Raw genomic sequence first — 15,491 nt, forward strand, 5'->3', positions numbered from 1 at the left:
ATATGAACCAAACCGTGGATTTTGTGAACCGTTCCACTCCTGTTAATTCATCTTTCAGATGGGTAGCAGTGGCCCACCCCGGCTCAGCCTCTCTCAGGTTATGTAAAACAGCTCCATATGAGTATGTTTTACTCTAGCAGCAACAGTCCAATCATTTAATACAGCTGATGACACATTAGTAGGACCAGATTACATACTCTTAACATACATACATGCCAATGTGGATAGACCTCAAGAATGTGCTGATGAAACCACTGTTTTTTTTTGTTTGTTTTTTTTCCTTCTAACAATGTTTTCCTAATTTTGGTTGCCTGTTCTTCTTCTGTAAGAATGCTGGTATAACATCAATTTCTAAATAATTAGATGGCTAAAAATACAAAGAAAAAAAAAAGTGCAAATGTATTTCAGTGAAATATGTTCAAATCACCAAGAGAACTATAATGAGTGAAGGTTTTTAGCTTTTAAAAAGTATCGTTCTCCCAAGTCTTGGCAATCAGGGGAAACAAAACAATACCAATATTGAAGCACGCTGTAATGGAAACTGAACAGAACTCAAATATCACCTCATACAACATCACCTCATACACCAGGCTGTGCTTTGCACACTGGTATAGACCTATATTCTCTTAGATGACATTCTACTTTTTCAGGACCCAGCGAGCAGTTTGTTAGTTACAGTCACCCTCTGATTACCTGTTTGCATATGCAAACACATATGAATAGTCTGATTAGCCACCCACTGGTGGACAAGACCAAAACAAACCTCTGATTGATTCTCCCAAAACTCGATGGGATTATTGCATGTGTCCTGTAAGCATCTGGCTTGTGGTATTTCATGATAGACAACTGGATGAAATATTCACAGAAGACATGTAATATCAGCTCTATCATACTGTACCAAGATTCCCAAAAGACCTGCATGTTGTAGACTGTCATCAAAAGATACTCGATAATGACTCTATCATCACTGAAACGGGTGGGCTTTCAGTCCAATGGCATCTTTTCAGACTTTGGGGATTTCAGTCCACCAAGATATTTTTTGGCCTTTGTCACTAGATTAACCAAAATTATAATCAAGCTAGCTAATGTATTTTCACTATGACTGCTCAAAATAGACTGCAGTTTGGGTAAACTTTGTTTCTTAACCTAAAATCTGCTTTTCTTTGAGAAATAATTTCACTAGCTCAGGATTATTGTTTGGAATAGTTCCATAGTCTCGGTATTGATATAGACTCAACTATCTAAACTTAACAGTCACAATAAACATATCACTACATGCTCCTATATGCTAGTCCCACACACAGACATTTCTATAGTTGTAGAAAAAATGTCTTGTAAAATGATTATTTTAAATGAGTGGAAATCTTCATTTTAGTTTTTGTTGATTGGTAGAAAACTGCTGTGTTATCACAGTGTTAAAGAACACTTTTAAAATACTAGCATGAATGTACTGTTTATTGGTTCAAGAATAAGCATTATACAGGTGGAAGTGAATCAGCAATTGGCTGTGAAGGCAAAGGCTCATCTCTCAAACTTTTTGGCATAAAGAGACACTCTTTCAGCACCCAGCTTTAACATCATCCAACTAACTCAATGCTACATGCCAAGTGTGTGAATACAAATGCATGTGGGTGTTTTCTGAGAGTGTGTGTGCATTTGCATGTTGTTTATGTGCAGCTGTCAGTCTCTTGAATGCTGAAATGTCAGCCATCTCTGTTTGGCCTTCTCTTAGAGCGCTGCCTCTTTGCTGCAGCCGGCCAAACAGATGAATATGTATTGTTTGACATTTGGAAGATCAGCACACTGACAATTCAGCTTGATATTGTAATCTTCTCCGTCCACTCCAAACTTTTTTTTTCCCCAAACCTTTCCACAAAGTTGCATAAAGGTGCCTTTGTGTCAGTGGTTGAGAAAGCTCCATATGTAAATGATGCATTCGTCCTTACTGCCCAGATTAGATTTATTGCTTACCTGTTTGCAGGAGAAGATTTCAAAGATTCAGCTGAAAACACAAAACCTGTATGAATGCACAATGAAGCTTTCCAGGACAACTGTTGCAATGCTATGGAATCACAATTGATTCATCTGAGTCATCAGTGAGGAAAAGTTTCCATGTAGCATGAAGTTTCAGTGGAAATCAAGCCTATTTTATACACACCTCTGATTTGTGCCAGAGTCAGAGTTTTCAGAATGGTTCAGCTGATCAGGCCTTTACAGACAGAACTGAACTTCTTCAGTGATGCTACTGAGAGATGAGATTTTGTGCAGATTCTTGGCCACATGTTATCATATCATTTCAAAACAACAAAAGTGCAATATTAGGCAACATACTTCCAGAATGTAATGGATTACACGTTACCACCATTTGAAAGTAATAAGTAACTTTACAATATTACTGTTAATGCATTACTTAACATAACATGACATTACTTTTAACGTACCTTCACCAAAATAACTGCAAAAGTATGACTTGAAATTATAAAATGGAAGTGATTTTGATTCTGTGACTACTAAAGGCTGCTAAAGCCTAGTATTAATCTGATATCCAGTGACTATAAAACCTCTAGAACCATCGGCAAAATCTGCAAAAAATACAGTTCAACTATTGATAAATGAGTTTGTATCTGCTTCCTAGGACTCAACCAATAATACTCAAAGATTCCACACTCACTGGCCAACAAAAGTAAACCCAAGTGACACCTCAAATGCTGGCATACTCCCTGAGTATTGCTTGTGTGTTTGTGTGTGAGTGATGCACGGCTGTGTTTGCTAAAAGTGCCAATCGTTACCAGCTGACAGTGGCATTCAGCTCAAAGTGACGCTGCACCTAAATACAGCCTCTCAGACCTTGGCTGTTATTTTGGCTGTAGACTATTAGTGTTGCTTTAAATACATTGCAGAATATGAGGACATATCTATCATGAATAATTATTCGCTATAGTATCAATGATTAGATGGAAAAAGATGAAGACGTATAGAAAAAGAACATAAAGCAGAAAAGCCTAAATCCCTGTCAGCAGCTGCTGCAGGCTGGAAGTTCAGCTAATAACAGAAGTGTGAGACGAAATGACCAAGCTGACAAATTTGCTATAAAACAAATCATTGGAAATGTTCTTGGCTATATTATTTGCAGTGATTTTCTTTGATTTTAAGCTCATGAAAAATGTAAAAACCCTTTATGAATAGTTTCTTTATTGTTGTCCTTTTTCCTCACAATTTTCTAGTATCCTTGTTTGTTTCTTTTTGTTTTGTTTTGTTTTTTTAACCTTTGCCTCTCCAATCACTTTCTGTTCCTTTTTCCCACTACCCCGTACGTCTCAGCAGCTCACAGTATTGCAGTGGGCAGCGAAATAGAGGAGTGTTCTTGCGCTTTCTCAGAGTGCTCCACATGAATGATGTATGATTTACAAGCCTTGCCATTTAGTAATTGTAGCCTAATAGGGCCCTTGAATAGCATGATGAAGTAGGGACCCGCTGCTCCCCTACCTGCTGTTTTAAACAGTAATGCTCTGGTTAATATGCCAGGCACAGCATTGCCAGGCAGCACAGCGCACGTCTTCAGCTGGAGTGTGTCACTCATCCTGTGTGTGTATGCACAACCCTGTGCCTTGTACATTCCCATTCCACTATTGTGTGCTTTGCATCCAAAGTGAAACATGTATGAATCCACCCAAAGGTATTCTCAAGCAGGAGGTTATGCAGTCTATTCAAAATCGTCAAGCCTTGACCCAGGAAAACTAACTAACATAGGATCAGGCCATTCTTTGTATGGCAACATTCAGTCTGTTTTTATGCCACGTTCAGACCAAACGCAAAGAAAATATTTACACTGTATTACTCGTGCAAGTGTGATAGCAGGTTTATACCTTTTTAATTGTATATCCTTATTTGTTCTCAGTATGAGTAGATGTGTTATTGATGTGTTTGTGTCAACAGACTCCCACAATTAGTCATTACTATCCTCTATACTCCATTGTTGTCCATGAATGTCCGGACATCAGCGACGTGAGCATCATGATGTCAGTGCAGATGTCAACACCTAAAGACTTTTGACCTACAGACAGCATGCGAACATTTCACTTGTCAAATATTGCGTACGTCTCATCTGGTCTGAACACAGCATTAGGAGCATATATTTAGCATAATGCCAATCGTTTCTTAAGTGCAGACAAAAATTGCAGTGATGTCACTTACATTACTAGCATGTGCAGGGAATCACTTGCAATTGAAAAACAGAAGAGGAGATACTCACACTGTAGACATGAAAATGTAATATAACAACACTGAAGCAAGGCTGGGTAGACCCGCTGGTTATTACTGTCTTCTTCAACTAGGAGAGACAGGTAGGGAGTTGATGCCCCTGGCCAATAAAGTGTCCACATATAATCCCCAGTGAAACTTTTTGTACAGATGATACACATTTAAACTACTCTCTAGTAAGCCAACTATAGAGGTGCTGATAGCTTGATTTTCTTAACCTAAGCTAGGGCCAGGCTAGCTGTTTTTCTCCCCTTTTTCCAGTCTTTGTGCCAAGCTAAGATTACAAGCAGTAGCTACATATCAAAGAATCAACTCAAAATTAAAATTCAGTCATTATTACTCACCCCTATGCAGTGACAAGTCCACAAAACAATTCTGGAGCTCCATGGCATCGCAGCATGTCCTCTAAAGAACTGAAGTAAATGGGGGATTTTTTATGTATCTATTTAATTAATTAATTTTAGTAAAGAAAAACCTAAACGAACCCAAAATGAGTCTATACACCTTGTTTGGCATAATCTGAGTCACCAGGGGCCTGTATTTCAAGCTAATATCACAACATCTGATCTGAAAATTGGGTAATGCAAAGCAGATATGCATAATTCAGATGAAGATTTGGACACCTAGCCTTACCTTTAATCCAGATTATGTTATCCTGACTGCAGTGTAGGAACTGCAGCTGTACAACTACGGTAGCTAAACTCTTCCATGCAAATGATGACTTGAGTCACAGTGAGCTTTTGTTGCCATTTACTGTGGGTCTTCTACGTCAATTTATAGGCATTATTCCTCATAGTTGCACTTCAGATGTGACAGTGTTTTGGTTTTAAGAGAAAGCCAAGTAGCCTAATTAAAGAAAGCAATGAAAAATATGGTTTGGTCACACATCCTCCTGAAACCTCCAAGAAAAACTGCTGTAAAGTGGAAAACAAAAAGAGGAAACATTTCTAGCTTCATGTAAACACCCTAACTTGTTGGCACCACAGCATCCAAAATTGCTGTGGTCACACTGTAGCCTAGGAGTCAGCACGAATAAGAGGTTCAAACAAGATTTTAATTGTGCTTGTTATTGTTTAATTAGACATAGACAAAGAAATACATAATTAGACAAATCTCATGGGGATAAAAAATTTAAACCAAGCTGCTCTTTTACACTTTGCAAATGTTATTGGACCGAATTGCTCAAATTCTGACAGTGAAACAAGTCATTTTGCGGGAGTTGTGATGCTCCAAACATTTGTTTTAACCTATTGTGAAAAGTATTTCTGTGCTCCAGTGCATCAGGTGACGTTGTTATTACACAGTTTGGCCACGGTCAAAGTTGGCTTCAGAGCCTGGGACTCTTCATGCGGGTGTGGCTGGCACGTAACAGCATTTCCTCTCCCAGACACAGGCCTTTGGACTATAAACATGGCCATTCACAAATTATGCTTTTATGCCACAACATTTATTTTAAAGCTTTAGTTAGCTTTGTAAACATTGGGCCTACTGATTATTTTACTTAGTTTATTTTTTTATATCAATAATCCAAAGTTGTCGCCAGGGTATATTATCATATGTTAAGCCACCCAGAAGTATATACAGTTCTCAAAATTAGCTCATCCTTTACATGCTGCAGCCCTAAAGTTATGAACACATTAATGCATCAATAGTTATAATTTGAGAATACACGATACGTATAGTAATCTGAAATGGACCATTTGTTCATTCAGTTCCTTCAAGTCATGAAAATGAATACTGTGTGTTTATTTTGTTTGTTTAAGCACATACAATCAGTCACTGAGGATATTCTTCTGATTAAAATGTTCTTCCACAAAACTACATAGTGCATCTTCAATGAGTAGGTTTAATTTTACTTTAATGGTACTTTTAAGATAGCCCTTGCATAAAAGTGAGCTATTCAGGATAGGAATCAGAATCAAAATAAGAATTCCTTTATTTGTCCATCAAATAGGGACATTTCTTTGTCAGAGCAGCCAAAGTACAATAATATTGCAATAAACAATAATATTGAAAAATGAACAATATAATAAGAAGCTAAGAAATAGAAATAGACTCATATACATTGTATATACATAATAGTTTACATTGTGAACAGTGTAATTGTAAGCAGTGTAGCAGTGTGTTGTTAATAGATAATAAATATGGTCATGAAAATTGTCTAGTTTGTGCCAAAAAAATGTGAGTAGAGTTTTTTATGACATGCACAGTCTATTGGGAGCAATGCTGATTGTACAGTCTGACAGCAGCAGGAAAGAAGGACCTGTGATACCTCTCCTTCACACACTTGGACCTGTGATACCTCTCCTTCACACACTTGGACCTGTGATACCTCTCCTTCACACACTTGGACCTGCGCTACCTCTCCTTCACACACTTGGACCTGTGATACCTCTCCTTCACACACTTGGACCTGTGATACCTCTCCTTCACACACTTGGACCTGTGATACCTCTCCTTCACACACTTGGACCTGCGCTACCTCTCCTTCACACACTTGGACCTGTGATACCTCTCCTTCACACACTTGGACCTGTGATACCTCTCCTTCACACACTTGGACCTGTGATACCTCTCCTTCACACACTTGGACCTGCGATACCTCTCCTTCACACATTTGGGGTGTGTCAGTCTGTCACTGAAGAGGCTGCCCAGTGCTGAGATAGTGACCTGCAGGGGGTGGGACTCCTTCACCAGCAGCGATGACAGCTTATGCATCATCCTGCTCTCTGCCACCACCAGCACTGGGTCAATAAGACACCTGAGGATAGAGCCGGCCTTCTTGATAACTTTATCAAGTCTCTTCCTACCTGCTGCCCAGATTATGCTGCTCCAACAGACTTCTCCATAGAAGATGGCTGATGCCACCACACAGTCACAGAAAGTAGTTAGGAGTGCCCCCTGCACTCCAAAGGACCTGAGCTTCCTCAGCAGATACAGTCTGCTCTGACCTTTCTCATATGTTGCTGCAGTGTGATCAGTCCAGTCCAGTTTATTGTTCATGTGAACTGCTAGGTACTTCTAAGATGCCACCATCTCAATTTCCGTTCCCTGGATGTTCACCTGTGTGCAGGGTTGTCTGTGCCAGCGGAAATCCTCCACCAGTGTTTTGGTGTTCCCAGCGTTGAGCTAGAGGTGGTTCTGCTGGCACCAGTCTATGAAGTCTTAAGTTAGTCCTCTGTAGGCTCTGTTGTCCCTGTCCCTAATGAGGCCGATGATAGGAAAGTCATCAGAGAACGTTAGTAGATGGTGGTGGGGTGACTGGTTTTCAGTAGAAAGCAAGAAATATTTCTGAAACAGCTGCTACATAACCAGAGAAAACAGAGAATGGGGACAGTGCTTTTCCCCAGCTGGTGTCAAACAACATGGTACCACTCTATTAAAGCAAGGAATCTCTGTCTGTCCATCTGTCTGTCTGTCTGTCTGTCTGTCTGTCTGTCTGTGTGCCTCAAATATCTCTGACCTGAGATTTTCAATATGGCTGCTGTGTGGTTTAAGGGTGTGCAACGTCGGATTTGTTTGGACTACAATGATACCGTTAATAAAGTATTTAATAAATGTTTTACCAATTCTACTAGCATTGTCAACCATACCCACCATAGCCACGTGGGCACCAGAGCCAGTCACTGCAGAGCTCAAGCCCACGACATACCTTAAGAAACAAGTGGATTTATACCTGTAGAGGCGCGAGCTGGACCGGGATTTTGCCAGTGGTTCAGTCCCGTTCTGTGCATCTAAACTGACTGTTATGGATTAATGAGACTAAACAAGTCTAGACCGAGTCTGTTCCGGTCTGAGGAGATCCAGATACGCGAGGACAACAAAGTGGAATCAGAATCTGTGGATGTCCGTGTGTAGCATGCTTTTCCGCGAACATTGCCGTCATGTTTGCTTTGTGTCTAGTGCAGGAAGAAACGGTAAAAATGGGCTTTTGTCACAAAAGTGTCCGCAAGCAGCAAGTTTGGTTGCTGAGGAACAGGGGAAGTTGTGTGAGGGACGCCGGCGGCGATACAGACAGCGTCAGAGAAGGCGAGTTTTGAGAGTTGAGAGATTTGTGACATATAGTGTGTTTGGCATGTATAGTTAGTATGTTATATAGTGTTTAGTTTAGTGTGTAGTGTCGTTTTTTTGTGTTGTGAGTCAAAACAAGGAGGAGACTACTGAATGTGGAACAGGCAGGAATGAGCTGAGGAGCCCTGAGCCTGAGGCACTGCCTGCATTTAAATGTAAATAGTGAGTCTGCTCATACTGTCCATGGCTCTTTAAGAGGGGCGGGCGTGGCACAGGTGTTTGGTCTCTGCTGGGGCCAGATTGTTCTAGGGTTGTTGGTGGGGTTTTTGTTGGACCAGAATACAGAGGCTGAAGGCAGTAGAACAGGTAATAGGTATTTATTTACAGCAATAGCTGGGACGGAGTGAGGGGGTGAAACACACAAGTGAGCAGGTGAAGCTGCCGGCTGAGTGGAGAGATGCTGAGGATTCTACACACAAAGGAGGTAAACACATGAGCATGAGACAAAAATCCAACTCTGGGGCAAAAGCACACACAAATGTAGCAACACTAGAAGAATAGGACAGCAAAAACTTGAGAGTAGAGGCTGGGTTTAGTCAATATATGGGATGGAACAATCTGGCACAGGAGTAGTGAAGGGACCAGGTTGATATAGCAGTTGATGAGATGATGACATGCAGGTGCATCTCTCCACTGCAGCAGGCACGCCCACAGACACATAGACACAATTGGAAGGAACAGGTGAAGGAGAAATGAGGGGGGAAACAGACAAGGGGAAAAAACAATAACAAAAACCCAGACTGCCGTGGCTGAACCGTGACACCCAATGAATCAGCAAACCTGTATCTGTCTAAGGCTACATCCCACAATGGCACCTCCTATCCCCCTAAAACAGGTGAGAGTGCTATCAGGGCTAGCTGGCCGAGTTGCTAAGCTATCCATTCTGTCTGACTGCATCTTGCCAAGGCTCGTTTTTATCTCCGCCCCCTCCGAAGCCTCCCAGATGTGATAAACGAGGAGAAAAGGATGAAAAGATGGAGGGGGGAGGGACAAGTGTGTGTGTGGCTCTAGAACTTGCTCTGCCAGCTTTTACCCACCTGCCTAGATAAGAGAGGCACTGTAAATTAACACGCGATAGGGGGGCTGAGAACACAGGCAGTGTGTGTGTGTGTGTGTGTGTGTGTGTGTGTGTGTGTGTGTGTATCTGGGGGTTTGCACTCATTCACACACATGCACACACACTTCCTCTCTTTGCTTTGCCGCAGGTATCACAGATAAAGATGTGTCATTGATGAATGGGATTTTATTTCCCATCAACCTTTGCTGCGTGGGAAATGGAAAGCTCATCCTGGCCCCTAAATCATAAGATGAATAATGATAACACTGGGAAGCAGTTTCCATTTCTTTGCACTGTTTGTCTGCAAAGCGTCATATGCAAACTGTTTGTTCTATCATTGCCTGTAGTGGGTTTTTCTTTCTCTTTTCTTTCTTTCTTTTTTTTTTTTTTTCTTTTTTTCCGCATAGCTTCCACAAACTGGTGCAGATGTTTAAACCCGTGTGTACATTGTTTGATCACACCGGAGGGCCGTGAGCTCCTAAGTCACCTTCCATGAGGCAGAGTTAAAAGCAGGACACAATTTAAAGTACATCCACTTATTTGAGTTACAAAACGGGAAATACACCACCTTTCTGACACATTTATACAGCTCAATTAATCAATTTGTTTTATACTACTTGTTTTTGGAAGTCATTTCCTAACTGTGAGTTCCAAGATAAACAGTATTCGAATCAAGGTGCTCAGCAGGAACACTGTCATCATTTGAGCTAATAAACTGACACCATAAACCTTTATTTGGCATATATTTGTTGGACAATGAAAAACACCTCAGTGAGCTGGCACTCTCAGAGGTTTTTACAAGCATAATGACAACTGTGTTCATCAGCTCAATTCACATCAACAAAGGCATGAGCATGGAGTTATGGAGTATGGAGTTGTCCATGAGGATATGAAAACAGGTCAACATATTCATATACTACTTCCTCACTGACGTGACAGTGAAAAGTTTACTACATTTTACTCAATGACTGTAGCAATCTATGAAACATAGTCATGGTGTGATCATTCTTTATGGGAACACAGGCAGCCATTAGCAGTTTGAATTTTTAGTGATATGTTATTGATGTGATATGGTTGCTGGTAGAGCCCTGCGTTGGGATGGGGATACTCTAGGTCCCATGTGACCAAACCCTTTTTTTTTTCTTTTTTTTATGGGCGAGGGGGTAACTATTCAATGCAACTCTTTTGTGCGGCAGCAAATGTTAAGAATGTCTGCAGGTGGGAAAGACTTTCTGTTCAGGTGTTAGTTGAAACAAATAGTGCAACGTAAGAAGAGGAAGTTATATATCTGGTAAAAATATACGCGTATAGTAGGCAAACTGGTGTGGGTCCAGGTCCAATGCTCCTGATGTGTGAGAGCACCAGCCTCTCAAAGCACTTCATGACTACAGGTATTACTACCACTGGGTGGTAGTCAGCAGTTCCCTCACCATGCTGTTAATTCAGGGCCTCTGGTTGGGGAACACCTTAACTGTCCTTTGTGTGGTTACAGTCTCTATACAGAAGTTTATGTACTGTGCTCTCAAAACAGTCATACAGCATTGAGGTAGTTTCCTCAGACCACACCTGTACTGTCTTGATAGATGTTTTAATTCTACATATCTGGGGTCTGTAAGCTGGGGTTAGAGTGAGGGAAATATGGCCTGACTGTCCGACATGTGGAGATGGAGCTGCTTTTAATGTTCTCTGTTCTCTCAGTCTGGTTGATTGAAGTCCCCTGCTGCTACGATCACGCCGCCTGGCTGAACCGTCAACTGTTTATTAATGATGTCATGGAGCAAGCGTGGCCTTAGCTTGAGGGGGAATGTATACTGACATGATCGTCATTATTGTAAATTCCCTTGGGAGAAAGAATGGTCTGCACCTCACCGTTCGCAGCTCCAGGTCCGGGCAGCAGTGTTTGTAAACAATATCCGTGTGTGTGCACCAGCTGTTGTTCATATAAACACAGACACCTCTGCTCTTGCCGGAGTCCCTCATATGATCTGCTGTGTAAACAGAGCAGCTGGCTACTTCGATCATTTGGTCTGCGTTTGGTGCAGGAAGAAACAGTAAAAACAGCTTTTCTCAGGAAGGTGTCCGCAAGCAGGAAGTGCTTGCAAGCAAAATAACATGTGACACCCCCTTTCCTATCAGTGGAAAAATACACCACATCAAGCAATCACAAAATTATATGGCAATGCACATGACCTGGTTGCTGAGAGAGAACCAAGTTTTGAGAGTTGAGAGATTTGTAACATTTAGCGTGTTTGGAGTGTATAGTTAGTGTGTTGTGTAGTGATAATGTAGTGTGTCTAGGGTCTAGGTTTTTTTTTTGTTGTTGTTGTTTTATGTGTCAAAACATTGAGGCAACTATTGAATGTGGAGCAGGCAGTGCAGCTCTTTGAGCTTGGAGAAGCTGAGGGAGACCTGAGATTGAGGCATTGTCTGTATTTTAACGTGAATAGTGTGTGTAACTTATGTACACATTTTGCAAACAACAATTCATATATGCATTCTAATTTATAGAAATGGTAAATTAATTATGTGGTTTTCACTTTTCCTATTTGGATTTTATGAGTTTATGATTCACACTTTTCAGTGTTTAACCACTGCATGCATGAATTATGAAATCAAAGCGTAATAGTTTTTTCCATGTTTGGTTCACCCCTCTATGTGTTACAATCTCAAACAGGGGACTCAAAAGCAGCCAGAGACTCAGGGGTGGATTTACAGAGTTTGTCCAAAAATTGTTTCAGTGGGTGAGAGGAATGGAAGGGGTGAAGTTCAGGCTGGGGAAAGCAGGAGAGCTCTGGTTGAAAACAAAAGGGCAAATAGTAGTGTGGCAGTCAGGCAGGCAGCCCTTCGCCAAACTCCACAACAGTGTCCAAGATGGGCCTGTCTTGAAGGCACTGCAACTTCTCTCTCCTGTGCTGAAAACAGAGGTGGTTGCTAAGCAAAGGCAGGCAGGAAAGGGAGCTGTGGGCATATTCCACCCTGGGGGCTCCAGGTGGCTGGATACTGGGCTGCTACACAACGACAGCCAGTTCCAGGTCCTAACTGACTCGCTCACACTGCCCTTTAGTCTGAGGGTGGAAACCACAGGACAAACTCACCGAGGCTCCCAGAGCTGGGCAGAAGGCTTTCCAGACCTGTGAGATGAACTGAGGTCCCTGGTCTGAGATGATGTCGGAAGGGATACCATGAAGGCGAAACACATGCTGCACCATTACCTCAGCTGTTTCGTGGGTGGTGGGTAACTTAGCCACAAAAACAAAATGGACAGTCTTAGAGAAACGGTCAACAATGGTGAGTATGATAGTGTCACTTTTAGATGGTGGTAGTCCAGTGACAAAATCCAAGGTAATGTGGGACCAGTGACAGGTGGGAACTGTCAGAAGACATAGCATCCCAGCAGCCAGCCTGTGGAAGGCTTTTCCTTGTGCGTGCCAAAATGTAAGCTTTGGTGTCAGCATCAGTGGAAGGCCACCAGAAGTGCTTCTTCAGGAAGGACAAAATGCTACCAGTTCCTGGAGAGCAAGCTAACAGGTCTGACCTGAGAGCGGAAAGAGTTGGTACAAATAACTGGTTTGCTGGTCCATTACCTGGGTCAGATTGGATCAGCTGTGCCTCCTTGATGAGGGTCTCAATCTCCCAGGTTGCTGCTGCCACAACAGAGGAGGGGGAAAGGATGGTATCCGGACCAAAGACCCCCTTCTCTGGTAAGAAAGAGCATCAGGTCTAATGTTGCATTAACCTTGTCTTTAGGCAAGGGTGGCAGGGCTCAAAGGCAGAGGTAATTAATGGCAGGGGATACTTATTCTTAATAGTTTTGGTGTTAAGACCGTGGAAATCAATACGGGGCAAAGTAAAACCCAGCTCCCATGGGGGAGGAAGACGGTGGATTTGTCCTGCAGCTAGGTAATGCTGATTGCAAGTAGGTGTTACGACAAAATGAAATCTGTCTTACAACTTCACCAGCTGACTAGGTGAGATGAGGTTTGTGACGTCTTAGCCAAGGTTAACCCTGAATGACCAGGGGCATGAGGTGAGGAGATCAGGTGAAAGCGAATCTGTTCCCAATGATTTCTGGAGATGATCAGCTGCACAGGACAGGCTTGCTGAGTGATGCATGTGTGGAGTCTCCCATCCACTGCGCCGGCATTGAGATGGTGGATTAATGGTTCTGTCTTTAAGGATAGCTGGTAGGATAAGACACTATCATGGACATGTTTTAAAAAAAATGTTTTATTCATGTTTGCTTTAGAGCAAATCATTTCTGTGATTGCAGCAAAATCCATAAAGCAAAAGAAAATGTATAATTACATCATAGACTGAGGTTAATCACAGCGTAAGTATTTGGCTGAATGCCTCAACCTTAATAAGTGTGTGCATAGTGCATTTGTATATGAAAGCAAAGGTCAGCTGTCTGAACTGACAGAACAGCATGACAGTGACAGGAAAGAAGGCGTGTTGAATGGATAGGTGCTGAGGCACAGAGTTGTCACGCTAACAAACAGACAGAGCTGATGAAAAACAGCGTTCCCATTCTGCTGTAGCACAACACAAGTAAGTAAATCAGTGTAACTGGATGTTGCAGGCTAATACATGAAGGTGCTCTGTACATCAGTGTATCACAGCTATCATAGTTGTTTCTGTGTGATGTTGATCTTATTAGTAATGGTATTCATGAAGATTTCCTTGTCTTATTGTTGTATCCACCCTCTCCGCCATTATGATGTTTGTTCTCCCCTCATTTATTGCCTTTTCCTTCCTATTTTCCCTCTCCTTTTTTGCTCGTTCTCTTTCTCTCTTTCAGCCAGCTACATTCCATTAAACCTTCAAAGATAACAGATGACTGCCAGGCTGCACTCTGTTGTTTTTTTTTTTATATATTTATTTCTCTTTTATTTATGATTGGCCTTCCCTCCAGATAGAGAACACATGCCATTCCTAACATAATGTTATATTTTCCGGTGCCTGTCCTCAATGACACCAAAAAACACAGTCATTCTTTAAAAGCCCAACGCTACCTAGAGGGCAAATAGATGCTGTCCCAGTTGCCGAGCCTGTTCCATACCATTTTTAATAATCTGGTTTGCTGATAGGGGTGGCCCCCACCACACTTTTTTGTGCTTTTTCTTTTTTTAGGCAAAAGCAATATTGTCCCTGCCCCCCTTGCTCTTATGAAACACAGTAACACTCATGAAATTGAAAAAGCCACAGCTGACTCTCAGTGCAATTTCTCACATAATGCATTCCAGTTGGGTTTTTAAGATAGATTGCATGAGGTCGAAGCGCACTCTAAACATGTCTCAAAACCCAGATTGTACAGCTCTGTTCCTGCATCGTTGATCTGTTTTGTAAAGCTGTGGTGGGGAGGGAGTTGAAAGACAGTCCATGCGTTGCATCAGTGGCTGGCAACATTACATCGTATGACCTTCTTTGATAGACGCCCTTTCTCCAGCTGTGAGAAGGGCCACAGAATTCAAAGCCCCATAGTGTGTCTCAGATCGAGAGAGAGACTGCATCAAACCATCTTCCTGATGTCCTCGCTCTCTCTGCTCAGCAAGGACATGCACTCCATGTGGTGCATTCTGTTGTCTGTTTTCACACAAAGCCTTGAGTATGACTCCTCAGATCTGTCAGTCCCTCAGGGAGGATCATAGGCTGCTGTGCATGGTCTTGCAGTAGTCTCAGCAGGTTCATGGCAGCATCACCCGCCCCCGAGTACCTCCTGCTTTACATTTCTATCCTGAGGCAACAGAGCTGTCCCATGAGACACTCCAAGGTGGATGAAAAGATTGAAGGGACTCAGAGGTTTCTGTGAGGACACTTAGTTTTGAATCATTGTCATCTGGTTGGAAACAGGAGAGACTTACATTACATTTCCTGTTGCAAAGGTCTGCCACAGAATTGTTTTTACTGCTACTTTGTTGTCTGTGACTGCTCATTCTGTGACATTTTTCATAAGCATGCCTTCTGTATTGCTGGAGCCACATTATTGTCTCCACTCCAGCAAAGTAGTGGATTTGTTGTACATGGGCGGATCAAGGGGCAGAGCCACGGGGAAAACAGTTCCAGCTAAAATAATATCGATCTCTGAAGTGATCATTTGTTTCAG

At 42.0% G+C, this 15,491-nt stretch overlaps 1 protein-coding gene across 4 annotated transcripts in view; it reads left to right on the forward strand.

Annotated features, from left to right (window-relative positions):
* The window catches only part of ptprga (protein tyrosine phosphatase receptor type Ga), a 429,346-nt gene that overhangs the window by 277,672 nt on the left and 136,183 nt on the right, over positions 1-15,491 (forward strand). Inside the window, exon 1 of one of the 4 annotated variants that reach the window (XM_037102525.1) lies at positions 8,632-8,755. The exons of 2 other annotated variants lie outside the window; for them this stretch is intronic. In XM_037102525.1, coding sequence (XP_036958420.1) covers positions 8,729-8,755 — 27 coding nt within the window. In that variant the 5' untranslated portion in view covers positions 8,632-8,728. Of the gene's footprint in view, positions 1-8,631; positions 8,756-9,018; positions 9,167-15,491 lie in introns of those variants that run through there. One more of the 4 variants, XM_037102524.1, reaches the window with a different exon arrangement.

The sequence above is a fragment of the Acanthopagrus latus genome, chromosome 6, assembly GCF_904848185.1.
Source record: "Acanthopagrus latus isolate v.2019 chromosome 6, fAcaLat1.1, whole genome shotgun sequence".
Lineage (NCBI taxonomy): Eukaryota > Metazoa > Chordata > Actinopteri > Spariformes > Sparidae > Acanthopagrus > Acanthopagrus latus.